The sequence below is a fragment of the Dreissena polymorpha genome, chromosome 14 (assembly GCF_020536995.1).
Source record: "Dreissena polymorpha isolate Duluth1 chromosome 14, UMN_Dpol_1.0, whole genome shotgun sequence".
NCBI classification, from domain to species: domain Eukaryota; kingdom Metazoa; phylum Mollusca; class Bivalvia; order Myida; family Dreissenidae; genus Dreissena; species Dreissena polymorpha.
The window spans coordinates 15,707,926-15,727,619 of record NC_068368.1 but is presented as its reverse complement, the minus strand read 5'-3'; the positions used below and the strand labels follow the sequence as shown (position 1 = coordinate 15,727,619).

Genomic DNA, 19,694 nt, shown 5'->3' with positions numbered 1-19,694 from the left:
GACTATTCGAGTGCTTAGCAGTATAACGTAAGCCATCATGGGGTAATTGCTCAAATTATTCAATAAGGTCAAGGTAAGTTCATGTATATTTTCCACAATCTATTGAACATGTGTAAAGACATAAAACAAACTAATAAGATTTTATTTCAAGTTTGATAGCAATAGCTTGGGTGGGAAGTTTGGACGGTCCTTCAAAAGAAAAAAGTAAATAAATATCTGTTGTTGTTTTTGAACCATGTGTAAAGAAAAAATATTCTTTTTTGGTTGGTGGGGGGGGGGGTTAGGGGGGGATCTTTCAAAAATAAAAAAAGGAAAAAAAAATAACTTTTTTTTTGGGTGGGGGGGAGTAGGGTGGGGGGTGAGAGGGGGGTATAATGTGGGGGGGGGGGGGGGGGGGGTCATTTATTAGATGATCTTTCAAAAATAAAAAAAGGAATTTGGGGGGGGGGGGAGGGAGGGGGGGGGGGCAGGGATTCTGTGTTGGGGCGTGGGGTATTGTTTGGGTGGAATCCATTGTGGTATTCAGGTAAGTGTTGTTTTTTCAAAGTATTAATACAATCTTATCATAAATTAAAAAAAAGTTATGGCAATTTTATATTGAACTAAAATTTACTCTTGACCTTGAGAGTCAAGGTCATTCAAAGGTCAAGGTCAAATTGAACTTGGCAGGTACAGTACCCTCATGATAGTAAGAAAATATTTGAAGTTTGAAAGCAATAGCCTTGATACTTTAGAAGTCAAGTGGATCTAAACACAAAATTTAACAAAATATTCAGTTACTAAGACAAAAAAGGGTCATAATTCTTACAGAATGCTTGATTCAGTTGTCTGCTCTTGTTTATAGATTGAGGTCATGTTGGTAAAGAAGTTTGCAAAATATGAAAGCAATATGTCAAGGGACATTGACAATATTTGAGGTGGTATGCAAACTTTAACATAGATTTATCAATAATATGCATATTCTAAATGGAAAAAGGGTCATTATTCTTACAAAATGCTTGATACAGTTGTCTGCTCGTGTTTATAGATTGGGGTCATGTTGGTAAAGAAGTATGCAAAATATTAAAGCAATATGTCAAGGAACATAGGAAATATTTGGGGTGGTACGAAAACTTTAACATTTGCACGCTCAGGCTCACGCCGACGCCGGGATGAGTAGGATAGCTCCATTATTATATATTTCATATATATTAGTAGAGCTAAATATGGGAATTTAAGTAAGCTGACCAGGGATTATAAATGCGGAAACGAAGAAATTTCAATTATGTTAAAGAAACTATTAACTTCAAGCAAGCATTGAATATACTATTAAATCGAAGGGTAATCAACCTACGTAACATACATTTCTCTAATAAATCATTTAATATTTACAAGAACTCGAACGGACCATTTCAGATTATGAAATATTTGACGTAACCAAACTCGATTTGAAGATTTGATTGTTTCCGCTTTCCAATTACTAAATACTTAACATTGCCTTATGAGCATCGCTCTGGGAAAACGGGACTTAACTCAGATTAGTCCACGATCCACTGACCAATCACGGACGAGAAATTCAGCAGTAACTGGATAATCGTTAAAAAGAGACTTCCTTTAACATTCCATACAAGCTGAAAAGGTTGTCTCCGAATAGCCTGTGCGGCCTGCACAGGCTATAGCGAGACGACATTTTATTTTACGCACATGCTTCAAGCTCTGTTTTCTCAAGGTATAAAAACATAAGGAGTAATTATTCTACACTAGTCAAACATGACGTATTTTTTCCTTTATTTTCATGGATTTAACAATGGGTTGTATTATAGACAAAATAATATTCAATTAGAAGTTCCTCTGTACTTATTGTAATATTACATTTGAAATGTCTATCATTTAAGTAATAAATATCATTCCAATCGTCTATTATCGGAATTTTAACGTATATCATATTAATATATTCCTTTTTCAATATGATATAGCTCTTGACAAAGGTAATAAGAATAAATGATGATTAAGGGGTAAACACATGTTTGGTTTAAGTTACCCCGCCTAGGCTGGAAAAACTGTCCTACCGCAGAACTTACTATTGAGTTAGTCAAGCAAATGTTATTTACCTGGTACGTGTTAATATTGTTTTGTTATAAAGGTGGACTGGTTTTGACCATGTAAACCTCAATTATGTACCGTAATGAAATGAAAACTACATATTAATTCACAATATGTAGCTATAAATCGCGTGTTTCTAAATGAAAAAGGTGATGTAATACAACATCTTGATGACAACATGCCATTGTTCTTGTTTGGTTTCAATCACAACAAATGTGTAAAATTCGAAAACATTGCAAACGTCATTGAGAGCTCACATCGGTCAAAAGTCCACAAAACAGATAGAATCATACAGGAATATCATTCAGACCGTTTGCTTTCAATAAAATGTATGAAATATTTTAATTGTATCACATGTTACACCTTGTTTTCTAAGTAATGTTAAGATCACGTATATTTGTCTTAAAAATGAGTTATGTAGCCTTTTGGAGCATTTGTTGGCTTTTTTGTAAGACTGACGAAATCATGTTGAAACGTCAACATGTTAAAATATAAAGCTATATTTTAATACTAAAAAACACCGAATGGAACTCAAAAATATAAACAAATAATCAGAAAAAACAAAAGAAGAATATAGTGTAACGAATACATATTTTGTTAAAAGTAATTTTGAACCATTTCTGATTACAAATTGCGTTGTATGTGATATTGCTTTCACACTAATGTTTGCAATAACGAGTTGAGAGGTCTGTCATGTATAATTGTATTTATTTTATACATTTGAATCAATTCTTTAAGGAAACTTTTCTTGAGGGAAACTCATCAACAACATAAAACGCATTTCACTGTACAACAATATATGTATTGCATATATGTATTGCACGTACATTTGTGCAATCTCAAAAAAATGCATTAATATACGAAAATAATACAATTGAATAAATATAGACATACATCTGATCAAAAGATTGAATACCGACAAGTATATTTTGATAGAATGATGATATATTCAAAGAATTATATTTTGTACCTGTAGTTCATTAGCTAGATCTTTACACTTACACTGACTGAGGGCATACGCAGCATATTGTAAACCATCTGGACGACACTTGAGAGCTTCGAACAGTTTCTGAGCTGCCAAGATTTTGGAGCCATTGTGACAATTTTGAGAATTTCTTATACTATCCTGAAAATAGTGCGATTCAGCGGAGATTAATTCATCCAAAAAGCACAGAAACATAATTCTCAACCTATTTAAAAACTTGAGAATCTTGATAAGTCGTGGCATGGTAGAGTTTAGAAAAGCATTTCGATTAGTTTTAATATATATATTAGATCGGCTAGAAGCCGGTGTTTTTTGGTCATGCATTTACGTGTTCAAAGCAATCGTTTAATATGATGAGCGCTTTAATTGGCTGGGAATGTGCTAGTCAGATGAGCAAAAGACATCGATTTGCTTTTACGAATTATAACATGCCACAACTTATAAAGGTCCTCATGTTTCCAAATAGCTTGTGATTGTATGTTTCTGTACATTTTTGGATGAGTTTATCTTCGCTGAATCGCACTACATTGGTCAATTAAAAAAATTCAAACCAGTTGAATTTTTTTTATAACCTAATCACCCTGTAAAATTATCCGTTAAATTTCAAAACATCCGGGCCTGGGCCTCGGATGTAGCATTGGCTCAGTTATTAATGCATCTCAAAAATTCACCCCCGTGATTAACGGCCGTGAATAGATGTTTGTGAAAATTGAATCCCTTTACTTGCAGAAAATTAGTCTCGTGTCATTGACCTAAAATATTTGATTAAAAGTCATTTGATGTCACATTTATTTATATGATCCTAAGAATTCTGTCAATATTATGTATTATGTAAACGCATGCGATATTGATCTTTGACCTCTTGACTTCAAAATCGAAAGGCTTTATGCTTTCCTCCAACCAAATCAGGATAGCAATTTAGATTATAATAGGTCAAAGCATTCTCTCGATATTGTGCAGAAACTAATTGTATGATACAAGCCCATGTGACATTGACATTTAACCTGATAACATCACACTTTATAAGAGTTTGCCTTTGCAACCAAGTTCAAAATTACCCATTTTCGTCATCATAGGTCACATAATTTTCAAGATATTGTGCAGAAACAAATTGCCTGTAACACACCCTTTACATTTCACCTTATGACCTTAAACACAAAAGAAGTAATTTGTGTCTCCCAAGTTACCAGCATACCAATGTAGATGATTTTAAGAGTTAAATCTCTAGAAACCTGGTGACGTTAAAATCAAAATGCATATTCTTTTCGTCAAATACGACCACTCAACACATTGGCATAATCTCATTTCAAAACTTCTCAAGATAGAGTGCCGACACAAATTTCCTATTAACAAACTACTGTGACCTTAATCTTCAACATGGTGACATAAAAATATGCTGGCCGCTCCCCTTTCACCAACATAACCACTTTAACAATGTGCATGATCATAGGTAAAAGCGTTCTCAAAATATGGAACAGAAAAGAATTTACTGTTATAAACCACTATGACATTGACCTTTGACCTCAAAATATATATTCGTCTTCAATACATCCCAAGTAACTTAAACTATCATGGTTGTAGATCACAGCGTTCTCTAGATTTCTCACGGACTGACCTATTGTCTGACCTATCGACCAACCCTTGGACAGGTGCAAAACCATAACTCCTGATGGAATGGGGCATAAATATTATTACCCCAAATACTGCAATAAAGTAAAAGTCTGTAAGATATCATAAAACACTTGGTATACATGTTAAGAGATATGTTTATTAGGTGATGCGTATACACAGTGTTTTTTTTTTACTTTTGACAAACGTCAAAGGTGAATGTTACATCGTTATCAGACCAACGCATATTAATGAAACATTGGCAAATAGTCTTAAGATTTGATTTGATTATGAAACCTTCAAGTGTATAATTTCATGACAATACAAGTGATGTTTGTACAATTGTAACAAGATAGAGAACTCCTGTATTTAACATTAATGTCCGAGTCTTATTTTCTTATAAAATATATATATCCAAACATCCACTTTGACTCATTTTTTCACTGTTTTTATATATGGAGGAATTCAATTTTGAATAACAAACACACCTCTTGTCAGTCAGTAAATACAAATCTACTAACCCTTGTATGCTCTGTCAGACATGTTATAGATCCCATCATTTCACTTGGATCAACCCTCTCCACAAAGCGAAGTAAATGGCTTCAAACAATTTTCTGTCCGACTCGTTCATTCTTTTAATTCTGAAAAAGAGAGTGCCATTTTACACGTAGATGTAACTACAATTTAGCATCCACTCACGAGTGTACAAACTCAAGATCAAGACCTGTCTCTGCGAAAGTCGGTCCACCCTACAAAGTCATCAAAACTGCATAAGGTCTAGGGATACTTTCCAGAATACTGGCTCTGATGGCCTGTAAAATGTGTTATGTTAAGTATCATTGGGTACTTGACTGGCCAGTTAATTGGACTTTGGGTCTGTAATGAGAATGCTCCAAACCTTGTTGTAACTAGCGGTTTTGGGACTTTCGCAAAGATGGTGGAGAAATTGAGGACATTTGTGTAAAATACCGATAATCACCGTTTTGTGACATTTAACCTGAATACTAATAATGCCACTATCCAATGTCAGACAATATATTACAAATCTCGAAGACCTTTGTGAAACCAGCCTTGGCCTTGTGAATTGAACCTTAGAGCTCTTGTTAACGGGTTATTTATCGTCTAAACGGATCAAATTATTAATCGTGGTCAGCAATTTGATGATTACTAATACTAGTATCTACTATTGTAAATAACTATTTAGGTCTTTAAGCTAATTATAAATTACATCTTCTAAGGTAGAATATATATGTTTCATTTTCGTAGAAAGTCATTTAAACAGTCCCTGTGCAGCAGCAGGAGTGGGTTAGTAACATTCAGTACCATTTAACACATCAGTTTTATCTGATAATTTTTAGTAGTTGATTTTGTAATGAATAACATCAAAGCAACAACAAAACACTATTTTCAATTGACAGGTAAAGTATTAACCACTCCTCATGTGTCAATCAAATTAGCTAGTCATTATAAAACACGAACTCATCTTTATATATAGCATGGTTTTATGGACATATATTGGATTAAAGACATTTCATAACTTTCGTACCTTGGTTTTATTAATAATGTGAAGTATCATGGGCAAACAGTAACTAGAAGAGAACAAATAGTTAGTAAGGTACTGAACGCTAAGTTCATAATACCTGTTTTCATTTCACTCATACACTTTTAGTGTGAGCGTTAGCTCACACTTATGTTACAGACCATATTTTGCAAATCAGTATGTGCTTAGAAGCCTTAGGTACGGTATGGAAAGACAACCACTGCCTGTTGCAGCAGACGACAAATGCCATTCTCCTAGCAGAGTTGTGGTTCGTGCCTCAACATAAATGTGAATGTGATGAACCGCTGTGTATTGGTACACTGCAGAGGGTTTATATGACTAATAGTGTTTAACAGCTTGTAAAACGAGATTTGCCAGTCTGGTGTTTATCATTGAAATATGTACATATTGGTTGCTTTCAGGGAAAACGGTGCTTAATGCATGTCAAATAAGATTAGCCTGTACATACTGATTAGCCTGTGCAATGCGCACAAGCTAATCAAGGACGACATTTTACAACAGCGAATACCTACAGTGCTTTCAGCGCTTTGATTTAATGCATGATAACAGCTACTTCAAGCTCTACGCACTACAAAAATACTTTAAAAGGGGATCCCGCAATCACTAAAATACGCTTTTACTTTATACAGTGTTTTAACAGCGGACTTCTTAAAATTATTATATATACCGCTGGGTTTCGAAGATCAAGTCAAACTACAATAAGACGAGTTGCGTTAACAAAGTTGTTTGTTAACACTTATTACACACAATTACCGTCGACGAGGATTCGATTTTGCAGCTTGCAAATGTACATGTCGACTCATGTGTAACTGTAAATAATCCTTACAAAACGAAAGTGAACAAATTCAATTATTTTTTCTGTAATTATATTATTACAGATAATTTCACAGATGCCCATAGGATTGAAACTTTCCTGCAAATTCGTCTTGTTATCAAATAGTGTTCATTCTTTATCCGATCATTTTTTTTATAGAAAGTAGTGTTTGCGCTTTAATTCTCACCGACATTTTAGTTATATTAGCACCTAAAAAGGTATCGTATTATCGTGTAATACAGTAATAGGATGGACAAAATTTAAATATCAATACTGCACATATATTTATCGGATGTGTATGTAATCTGTACTTTCTTACCTGTCTATGTCAAGTCGTAAAAGGGTATGCTAAAAAAAGATCTCAGCCAAATTATTCCGTATCTTTTCGGACTTTGAAAGCGAACGAGGAAGTACAAATGTATATATGGCTTTATAGGACGAACTTAGTAACCTGAAACGGTTTTCCTAATGTTTGAGTTTATACATTTGGTTGAATATATATCACCAGGAATTTCGTGAAATTGTGACTAAAACGTGTTTTACTTGAAAATAGCAACATCAAAATCAACAACAAACAAACAACAACATGGAAACCGATTAAAGTACATTTGCTGAGCCGTTTTAATTCAATGACATTTGGTGCATGCATTAAATAACCATCATTTTCTTGCCTATGACATGTAAATGACGGAAAATACATGTTCACGTGATTAACGTAACAGAGCGTGTCCTTAAATACCATCATTATCACTGTTTTATCTTCGAAATGAAGGACCATTGTTGCGGAGTTGATGCGAGGTTTACTTTATACGTATTTGTTGCCATATTTACGGATCTGCGGTATTTAGCTGACGCGAGTTATACCTATGATTTTTTGAATATTTAAGGATCTGCGGTCCTTAGCTGACGCGAGTTGTACTCATGATTTGTTGGCATATGTAACTATCCGCCGTCCTTAAATGACGCGAGTTTTACTCATGATTTCTTGCAATATTTATGGATCTGCAGTCCGTAGATGACTCAATTTTTACATCGACGTGTTAGAATATTCAAGGAGCTATTGTCCTTACATGGCTCGATTTCTGCTAATGACTTGTATGGTTTTTAAGGATCCGAGGTCTTATGATGACGCGAATTTTACTGTTTCGTCTTCCTGATAAATTGTCGATATTTTAATTATATGTGGTCCTTAGATGACGCGAATTTTACTCGTTATTTTTCAGATTTTCAAGGATTTAAGGTCCTTCGATGATGCGAGTTTCATTCATGATTTATTGGAATATTTTAGGAACCGCGGTCGTTAGATGATGTGAGTTTTACTCACGATTTGTCCGAACAATCAAGAATCTGCGGTCTTCGATAATGCTAGTATATTGTTTCGTCTGCTTAGTATTTTAATCGACATTCAAGATCTTCAGTCCTTTGATGATGCGTGTTTGCCGTTTCGTCTTCGTCTATAATATAAAGTATTTTTTGCCGACTCGAAACATTTTGTTTGGTATTCATGGATGATTTTTCGATAGTTTTTTATATGGTTAATTATAGTTGCATATTGTACTTTTACGTATAAAACGAAATATATTTTGCAAAGAGATTTGACAGTATCTTAATTATTTATTAGAGAAATATCTTGAGTATAAATAAAGTAAGTAAACGAGAAAAGGTTCGGTCAACCTTATTATTGTTTATTTTTGTAGATGTTAGTTGAAACCACAACCTTTTTGCCGTGAAGAAAAACCCAACTTCAAAACTTGTATTTATTTGTTGATGTTTCCAAAAAAAGCTCTTGATTTTCGAAAAACTAAATCTGAAACGTAGTTTATTTAACATGGAAATGTAAGCACACTTCTCAGTGAATATAAATGTGAAAACCACCTAATTTCATTTTATTTAACAAACTATTAACTTCAAGCAAGCGTCGGATATACTATTGAACCGAAAGGTACCGGTAATCAACTTATCAAATAAATCATTAAATATTTAGAAAACTCGAATTACCGATATCAGATTATAACAATATTGTAAGAAACCAATCTTTATTTGAAGATCAAACTGGTTCCGCATTCCAATTACTAAATACTTAACCTTGCCTTATAAGCATCGCTCTGGGAAAACGGGATTTAACTCAGATTAGTCCACGATCCAAGGGCCAACCACGGACGAGAAATTTCGCAGTAACTTGATTTTTGTTAACAAGAGACTTCCTTTAACCCAAACATTCCATAAAAGCTGAAATAGTCGTCCCCGATTAGCCTGTGTGGCCTGCACAGGCTTTACCTGGACGACACTTTACGCACATGCATTTAGCTCTGTTTTCTCAAGATATAGAAAACATGAGCAATTATTTTACACTAGTCAAACATGACATATTTTGTGCTTTATTTTCATGAATCTAAAAATGGCTTGTATAATAGACAAAATAATATTCAATTAGAAGACCCTCTGTACTTATTGCAATATCACATTTTAAATGTCTATCATTTAAGTAATAAATACCATTACAATCGTTTATTATAGTACACGCTCGGAATTTCAACGTATATCATATTAATATATTCCTTTTTCAATATGTTATAGCTCTTGACAAAGGTAATAAGAATAAATGATGATTAATGGGTAAACACATGTTAGGTTTAAGTAACCCCGCCTAGCCTGGAAAAACTGTCCTACCACAGATCTTACTATTGAGTTATTCAAACAAATGTTATTTACTTGTTATTATTGTTTTGTTACAAAGGTGGTTTGGTTTTGACCACGTATTCTTCTAATGAATGCTCGATGGTTTTATTGGTATGTTGTGAATAATGTTTTCTTTGAAAAATATTTTATTTTTCATTCCATTATAACAAAAACAACAACACATATTGGTCTCCTTTGACTCATGTATTGGCCATTAGACATAAAGCGAAAATAATAAACACAAATACAAAGTCCTTACAACCTCAATGATGTACCGTTATGCAAAAAACAACATATTAATTTACAATTTGAAGCTATAAATAGCGTGTTTCTAAATGAAAAAGGGGATACAACACAGCGATTTCAAAAACAAATATAAACACAACAAACAAACATATTATAAAGTGTTCAAGATATTTCAACCACATACTAAAAGGGTGTATAATAGACTGGCTATATAAAACATACTGAATTGAAAACCAACTTCAATGACAAATATAATACTGAAACTATCACAATCCATGAAAAATCGAATAATCACAACCGAGTTGCATCATACTGAATTATGATATACAACATCTTAATGACAACATGTCATTGTCCTTGTTTGGTTTCAATCACAACAAATTTGTAAAAATCAACAACATTGCATACGTCATAGAAAACTCACATCCACAAAATAGAAAGAATCATACAGAAATATTAATCAGACCGTTGGCTTACAATATAATGTACGAACTATTTTAATTGTATCACATGTTACACCTTGTTTTCAAAGTAATTTTACCATTACGAATATTTTTCTTAAAAATGGGTTGTGAAGCTTTTTGGAGCATTTTGTTGGCTTTTTTGTAAAACTGAATTTCATGACGTTAACATAAATGTCAATTTTCTGTAATTATTTGATATCTGACATTGGTTGTTATTACGAAGCATAATTTATTAAACTCGTCCAGGAAATACGTCTTTTAAGCTTCCGCAGAAACACAATTTCTGAACTCGTTAAATAAAATATTGGATGAAATGACAACACGTGTCAGATCTTATAATAAAGAAACAAAATCATTATATACACACGCATAACGTGTTGTTACACACAAACTGATAACGCTTACGCATGCTGATTGAAATGTTCACTGTAATGTATTGATTTCTGATACAAAATATTTGAGGAAAATCAGTGATAACAATGATGAATGATACATTCTTATCATACATTCAATTAAAATACAAAATATTTTATTTGAATTCGAAATAACTTTTCTTAGGTCTCTATTAAATACTAATAAAATAATACTAATTATATTGTAAATAACAGTTATACACAAAACAGAACATTACACATAGAATGCTAAAGATAAACAAGAGATGTGTTTGTCAGAAACACAATGCCTCCTTCTGCGCCACTTTGAAGCCATATATTTGACCTTTGACCTTGAAGGATGACTTTGACCTTTCACCACTCAAAATGTGCAGCTCCATTAGATACAAATGCATGCCAAATATCAAGTTGCTATCTGAAGCGACATAGAAGTTATGAGCATTTTTCAAAACCTAAACGCAAAGTTTTACGGTAATACAGACGGACAGACGGTCCGATCACTATACTAGTATGCGCTCCTTCGGGTGCATAAAAATTAATTCAACATATTAATCTGATGCTTTTCTGTATTTTTAGGGTAATAAAAACGATAATTCACTTATTATTACCAATAACAATGAAAAATATCGAGAATTGACTCTGATATACTGTGAAATGAAATCGTTGTTTGGTGTCATGACATTATTATCCAAGAAAAATTATCCATTTTAAATCTTTAAAAATGAATATAAATATTGGAAAAGCAAACACAAATGTGTTGGGTAAGATTATCGAATGTTTTTTTACTTGTGCTTATGTAAAACAATATATAATATTTTGACTCATGGCTGCGTCAGATGTGAAAATATCAAATGCTCTTATCAAGTCTGAATGAACATTGATAATTTACCGAAACCAGCAAATATCCTCCACACACTATTATTTTATGGTTGTAAATAGGGAGTGCATCACTTAAAAGCATTGCGGTCAACATTGCGTATTGGATATGGTGTCAGCCTGTCTACCGGTAGGTCACACGTTCGTTGATTCGATCCCCACTGTGGGAACGTTCTGACAACCTCCTAGAAGTGCTAAAGACACCAAGTATTGGTGGTTGTCCCAGGAAACGGACTCGAGGGCGTTTCAAATAAGCCTTAGGCTTTATATGCATTTCAGATAAAATTAATAGGTATAAACTTAACAACATAATAATATCACATATATATATATATATATATATATATATATGTTAATAATCATAAATACATTCTCTCTTGTAGCACCGGCTAACTATTCTAATGTTACAAATCCAAACGCGACATAAATGCTTAGTTTAATTGTTTTTTATGACAACAAACCAACATTATGACCTAATTTGTGTTCATGTTTAAATTTCATGAAATTTATAACTCAAGACTCACAAATTATATGAGCTCTTATAAACGGCATGTTTCGATTTATCTGTATCATCAATCAATCAATCAATCAATCAATCAATCAATCAATCAATCAATCAATCAATCAATCAATCAATCAATCAATCAATCAATCAATCAATCAATCAATCAATCAATCAATCAATCAATCAATCAAACAAACAATCAATCAATCAATCAATCAATCAATCAATCAATCAATCAATCAATCAAATAATGGTTTTATTCGTTTAACTATGTTATAAAAATATTTTATGGGATATACATTGCTCGATTTGACGATATTACTGGACCTTACACACCACGAGCAGATATTTTGCACTTTAAGTTCAACTAAATATAAATACACTAGCAATTAATACAAACTCTTATATCAAACCGGCGTAAAAGCTGGCAAACTGTCTTCAAACATCTGGGTGCAACCCCTTGTAGATTAAACTCGCAAGCGAAGACCCAAAACTGAGCCATGGCGTCAATCGTTCATCTGTTAAATTGTCCGCATTTACATTTTCAGCAACCTCTGGCCTCATAGCAGTAATACTTTTCTGGACATTGTTGTTTTTGGTCTGATCTTTGGTCAAATCTTTAGGATGGTCATTCAGTTGTTCAAAGTACTCATTCATGCCATTTATCTTAGCTCGCGCGGTATAACCTGTGGTAGGAATACCATCCGCTGATATAATTTCCTCATCGGAATTCACAGCGCTACCACTTTCTTCAGAATCTGACGTAAAACTTGCCCAATCCTCGGTTTTACAATCCTTTCTATAACTAGGAATCCCAAAGGCATTTGCCTTGCCTCCTTTCTTCATTATACTTTTGAGTTCAGCATCGTCTCGAAGGATCCTCATTTCCGGTATCCTCGCATCTTCCAGAGAGTGGTCGATTCGTTGCTGCGTTGCTTCAACGTTAGCAGTACTTTCTGTTGACACTTCTGGAGCTGAAGGTAATAGTGAAGCAGTTTGGGAATATACATCCGAGAAACATTCCCGTATATTCTCAACATGTTCTTGGGTGATTTCCGTTTCGAACTTGTTTTTTACTGCTTCCGATCTTAACGAAAGTTGAATCGTACTGTCAACATTGGACGAATCTTTATGTTCATCATCTGTTATTGGCGATTTACGTGTGACCTCACTTGAATCAAATCCAGCGCGAGTTGGATTATTGTCCATAAATGTCACACTGCCTTTTGGGTTGTCAAAGTGTTTAAGCGTAGTCTCGCTGGAATCAAAACCAGTTGCTTGTGGTTTACCTGGAACATATTCGAAACTTCCTTCGGTATTTCTTAAACTTTCTTGTTTTTCTATGCCAACTTCATTATTCGTCAGTGTTTGCCTGAATTCAGCGTTTTCCTGGTTATTAATAATTTTACTTGCATTAGACTCTGGTAGAGATGAATTATTCTCCTCTTGTTCAATATTTTTCTTTTCTGTAAAATCGGAATCGGAATCTTCATTGTCTGTATCAGATATCGCTGTATTCAAAAGTTCTGTAAAAGACATCGCTCTATTCAAATCGTTTTTCTCTTCAATAACGGTGCCAGTACTCTGTGACCTATACATCTTAAAAGATTCCATCGATGGTTCTTTATCACCAACGTTTTGTGCAGCTTGATTACCTTGTAGGTTGTTTGGAAATTCCGACATGGCAGGAGCGGAATGGGCTGACGGTGAACTCCTATCATACTCAACCCTGAACGACTGATGCTGGTAAACAGGCTGCTGTTGCAATGAATAGAGACCTTGCTGAGGCTGAGGTATCTATTGCTACCATATGGAGCCTCATTCCTGTCTGTTTCGTTTGGCCTATATGAGGCTTGGTTCTGCTGAATTGTTGAAGCATCGGCCATTTGTATTGCATGGTAATTGCCTAGGACATTTGAATAATTTGCTCCCACTGGCGGTAAATTAGCTGCCATTTGCTCTTGTGCTCTGTGAGACCATCCTGGATTGACACGATTGTGTTGCCCTGGTGCTGTAATATAAACATGATTAACATTAATCAGTGATATATATCATCGTTCAACTGTCTATATATAAGAGCGAAACATTCGTATGCGTTGGAATCGAACATTCTAGGGTAACCGTGGAGAAATAGTTCAGCTTTCATTCATCATCCGTTGATCTCTGTCAAAATATCTGCCTAGTTGTCAAGAAAATATATTAAAATGTGTATCCGATTCCGTTTATAATTCTGTGATAGATGGATATGGATTGAAACTCCTACTTTAAAATTAAATAATCATTTATTGATCAACAACGATCCTTAAACATAGGAAAAAAGTTGTCTCAGACATTTTTGTTAATTGAATATGACAGCGTGTAGTCAGGCGATCATGAAAATGAAGGTTACGGAACATCTACGGAAAATCGAACGTAGCTCGAGGCTGAAAAATATTATTAAGACTGGAAAGTGTTTGAATAAATAGCTATATTTGAATACTAAAATACCGAAGGAAACTCAAACAAAAATATACATACCAAAAATAAAGAATATAGTGTAACTTAACATATTTATATAAAAGTTGGCGATAAATTTGAACCATTTCCTCACGTGTTTGATTACAAATTGTGTGGTAGATGATATGGCTTTCAGACTATTATCAGAATTAACGAGTTGAGAGGCCTTCTATGTACAATTTTCTTTATTTTATATATGTGAATAATTTCTTAAGGGACATTTTTTTTTGAAGGGAACTCATTGATAGCATAAAAACGTATTACACTTCACAACTTTATATGTATTTCACGTACATTTTTTGCATTCTTTAAATATTTATTAGTATAAGAAAATAATAAAATTGAATAAATATAGACATACATTTGATCAGAGGATTGCATACCAACGAGTATATTTTGATAGAATGATGTTATATTTAAAGAATAATATTTTGTACCTTGTTGTAGTTCATTAGCTAGATCTTCACATTTACACTGACGAAGGGCACTCGCAGCATTTTGTAAGCCATCTGGACGACACTTGAGAGCTTCGAACAGTTTCTGAGCTGCTAAGTTTCAGGATCCATTGTGACAAGTTTGAGAATTTCTTATAATATCCTGAAAATAATAAAAATACTTTAAAACAGCTAAAAAAAGATAGCATAAGCATACACATTGAATATAAAGCGACATCCACTTGAAATAACACAGACATCAAATCAATAACATCTCACTAAACGTGTTACATACACTTAGGTTTACAAGATTTTATACAAGTTGATATGCGTTTTGATTGAACAGATTAATTGTGAACAGCAAACAATAGAAACGATGACATAAGAGATGACAGTATTGTGTATGACCCATTATTTCTCAGTAGGTCAAAAAGTGTGTGACTGTTCTTAAACAATAGATGTTTGTGGGAATTGTTTAACTTTACTTGCAGCAAAGTTGTATCGTGTCCTTGACCTTCAATATTTGATTTTAATTTATCCGATCCTAAAAATTCTCTGTATAATGACCTGAAAATAAAAATGCATATTCTTTTCCTCAAATACAACTAGTTTACCCATTTGCAAAATCTTATTGCTAATCTTCTCAAAAAAAAGTTCCAAAACAAATTTCCTGTAAACAAACTACTGTGACCTTGATCTTCAACCTGGTAACCTCAAAACCTGTTGGCATCTTCCCTTTCACCAACACAACCATTATTACAATTTACATGTTCATAGGTAAAAGCATTCTCAAAATTTTGAGCAGAAACAAATGTACTGTAACAAACCACTGTGACATTGACCGTTGATCTTAAAATATATAGTCGTCTTTATTTCCTCCCAAGTAACCATAATACAACTTAACATGCCTGATGATTGTAGGTCAAAGCGTTCTCTAGATATTCTGCAAAAATATTTTGTCAATGGACTGAGCTATATTCTGACATATCGACCAAGCCATGGACAGGTGCAAAGCAATAACCCCTGATGGGTTTGGGGCATAAATGGTATTACCCCAAATACTGAAATAAAGTTCAAGTCTGTAAGATATCCTAAAAAATGGTGTACATGTAAAGAGATATGTTAATTATGTGATACGTATGCACAGTATTTTCTTTTGACAAACGTCAAACTTCAGTTGAATGTTACATCAACTTACATGGTTACCAGACCAACACATACTAATGATACATTGACAAATGGATTTAAGATTTGATTATGAAACATTTCAAGTGTATAATTGCATGACAAAATAAGTACTGATTGTACCATTTTAACTAGATAGAGAACCCCTGTATTGTCTATTAATGTCCAAACCTTATTTTCTCATAAAATATCTACATTCAAACATCCACTTCGACTCATTTCTCTTTGTATATTGAGGAATTCAATTTTGAAAAACAATCACATTTCTTGTCTGTCTGTACGGACACATCTACTAACCCTTGTATGCTCTGGCAGACATGTTATATATCCCAACATTTCACTTGGATCAACCCTTTCCACAAAGCGAAGATAAATGGCTTGAAACAATTTTCTATCCGACTCGTTCATTCTTTAAATTACTGAAAAAGAAAGTGCCATTTTACACGTAGACGTAACTACAATTTAGCATCCACTCACGCGTATTCAAACTCAAGATCTAGACCTGTCTCTGCCAAAGTCCGTCCACCCTTTGACAAAGCCAGCAAAACTGTAAAAGTATCATTGGTTACTTGACTGGCCAGTAAATTGGACTTTGGGTCTATAATTGGAATGCACCTAACCTTGTTGTAACTAGCGATTTTGGTACTTTCGCAGATATGGTGGAGATATTGGTGACTCATATATTTGTGTAAAATACAGATAATCACCGTTTTCTGACATTTAACCTGAATACTAATAATGTCACTGTCCTATATGTAAGAGATTATATTATAAATCTCGAAGACCTTTGTGAAACCATCCTTGGCCTTGTGACTTGAACCTTAGAGCTCTTGTAAACGTGTAAAGTATCGTCCAAACTGATCAAACTATTTATAGTGGTCAGCAATTTGATGATAACCCATATCTTCTTTTGTAAATAACTATTAAGGACTTTAAGCTAATTACAAATTACATTTCCTAACGTGGAATAAATATGTTGCATTTTTAGAAAGTCATTTAAACACTGCCTGTGCAGCAGCAGGGGTGGGTTAGGAACGTCCAGTTCCATTTAACACATCATATCTATCTAATAATTGCCTGTAGTTGTTTTTGCGAAGAATAGCAACAAAACAACAACAAAACACTATCTTTAATTGACAGGTAAATTACTAACCACTCGTCAGGTGTCAATCAAATTAGCTAGTAAACATAAAATACGAACTCATCTTTATATATAGCATAGTTTTACGGAAATATATTGGATTACAGACATTTCATTAGTTTCGTTCCTTGTTTAAAAAAAATAAATATGTAGTATCACGGGCTTACAGTAACTAGAAGAGAACAACTTGTAAGAAAGGTACTAAACGCCAAGTTCATAATACTGTTTTCATTTCACTCATACACTATTTTAATGCATGGTAACAGCTACTTCATGCTTTACGCATTACAAGAAACTTGAAAAGGGATCCCAAAATCACTAAAATACGCTATGGCTGTATACAGTGTTTTAACAGCGGAATTATTAAACCGCTGGGTTTCGACGATAAAGTCAAACTACAATTAGACGAGTTGCGTTAACAAAGTTGTTTGTTGAGACTTATTACACACAATTACAGTCGACGAGAATTCGATTTTGCAGCTTGTCAATGTACATAGTACATGTCGACTCATGTGTTATTGTAAATAATCGTTTAATACAAAACGAAAGTGAACATATTCAATTAATTTTTCTGTAATTATATTATTACAGATAACGTCACAGATGTCCATAGGATTAAAACTTTCCTGCAGATTCGTCTTGATATCAAATAGTGTCTATACTTAATCCGATCACAAAAATGCTTTATAAAACGAAGTGTTTGCGCTTTAATCTCACCGACATTTTAGTTATAATAACACCTAACAAGGTATCTTATTACCGTGTAATACAATGGAATTGACAAAGGTTTAATATCAATACTGCACATATATTTATTGGATGTGTATGCAATCTGTACTTTCATACCTGTCTTTGTTAAGTCGTAAGAGGGCATGCTATAAAAAGATCTCAGCCAAATTATTCCGCATCTTTTTCGGACTTTGAAATCGAAAGAGGAAGTACACATGTATATATGGTTTTATAGGACGAAGTTAGTAACCTGATAAGGTTTTCCCAAAGATTAAGTTTATACCTTTGGTTAAATATATATCACCGGGAATGTCGTGAAATTGTAACTAAAAAAGTTTAACTTGAAAATAACAACAGCAAAATCAACAACAAACAAACAAACAACAACAAAGTTAATACCGATCAAAGGGAAATTTGCTGAGCCGTTTTAATTAAAGGACATTTGGTGCATGCATTAAATAACCATCATTTTCTTGCCCTTGACCTGTAAATGACGGAAAATACGTTTTATTTTCGCAACGACTTTGTGTTTTAGGATCATTGTTGCTAAGATGATGCGAGGTTTACTTTATAAGTATTTGTTGGCATATTTACGGATTTGCGGTCCTTAGCTGACGCGAGTTGTACCTATGATTTTTTTAATATTTAAGGATCTGCGGTCCTTAGCTTACGCGAGTTGTACTCGTGATTTGTTGGCATATGTAAGGATCCGCCGTCCTTAAATGAGGCGAGTTTTACTAATGATTTCTTGCAATATTTATGTATCTGCAGTCTGTAGATGACGCAATTTTTACATTGACGTGTTAGAATATTCAAGGAGCTATGGTCCTTTCATGGCTCGATTTCTGCTAATGACTTGTATGGTTTTTAAGGATCCGAGGTCTTATGATGACGCGAATTTTACTGTTTCGTCTTCGTGATTAATTGTCGAATGTTTAATTATATGTGGTCCTTAGATGACGCGAATTTTACTCGTTATTTTTCAGATTTTCAAGGATTTGTGGTCCTTCGATGATGCGAGTTTCATTCATGATTTATTGGAATATTTTAGGATCCGCGGTCGTTAGATGATGTGAGTTTTACTCACGATTTGTCGGAACAATCAAGAATCTGCGGTCTTCGATAATGCTAGAATATTGTTTCGTCTGCTTAGTATTTTAATCGACATTCAAGATCTTCAGTCCTTTGATGATGCGAGTTTGCCGTTTCGTCTTCGTCTCTAATATAACGTATTTTTTGTGCCGACCCGAAACATTTTGTTTGGTATTCATGGATGATTTTTCGATAGTTTTGTATATGGTTAATTATAGTTGCATATTGTACTTTTACGTATAAAACGAAATATATTTTGCAAAGAGATTTGACAGTTTCTTAATTATTTATTAGAGAAATATCTTGAGTATAAATAAAGTAAGTAAACGAGAAAAGGTTCGGCCGACCTTATTATTGTTTATTTTTGTAGACGTAAGTTGAAACCACAACATTTTTGCCGTGAAG

General features: G+C 33.7%; 1 protein-coding gene and 1 long non-coding RNA gene across 8 annotated transcripts in view; both read right to left on the bottom strand.

Moving 5' to 3' along the window:
• LOC127857559 (uncharacterized) overlaps positions 1-19,694 on the bottom strand; it is a 62,157-nt gene that overhangs the window by 12,913 nt on the left and 29,550 nt on the right. The gene's annotated exons all lie outside the window — the stretch shown is intronic.
• LOC127857556 (uncharacterized) overlaps positions 1-19,694 on the bottom strand; it is a 43,507-nt gene that overhangs the window by 12,913 nt on the left and 10,900 nt on the right. The window contains exon 5 of one of the 3 annotated variants that reach the window (XM_052393997.1): positions 12,540-12,898. In XM_052393997.1, the coding sequence (XP_052249957.1) occupies positions 12,651-12,898 (248 nt within the window). In that variant the 3' untranslated portion in view covers positions 12,540-12,650. Of the gene's footprint in view, positions 1-12,539; positions 13,991-14,010; positions 14,224-19,694 lie in introns of those variants that run through there. The other 2 variants (XM_052393998.1, XM_052393999.1) reach the window with 2 other exon arrangements.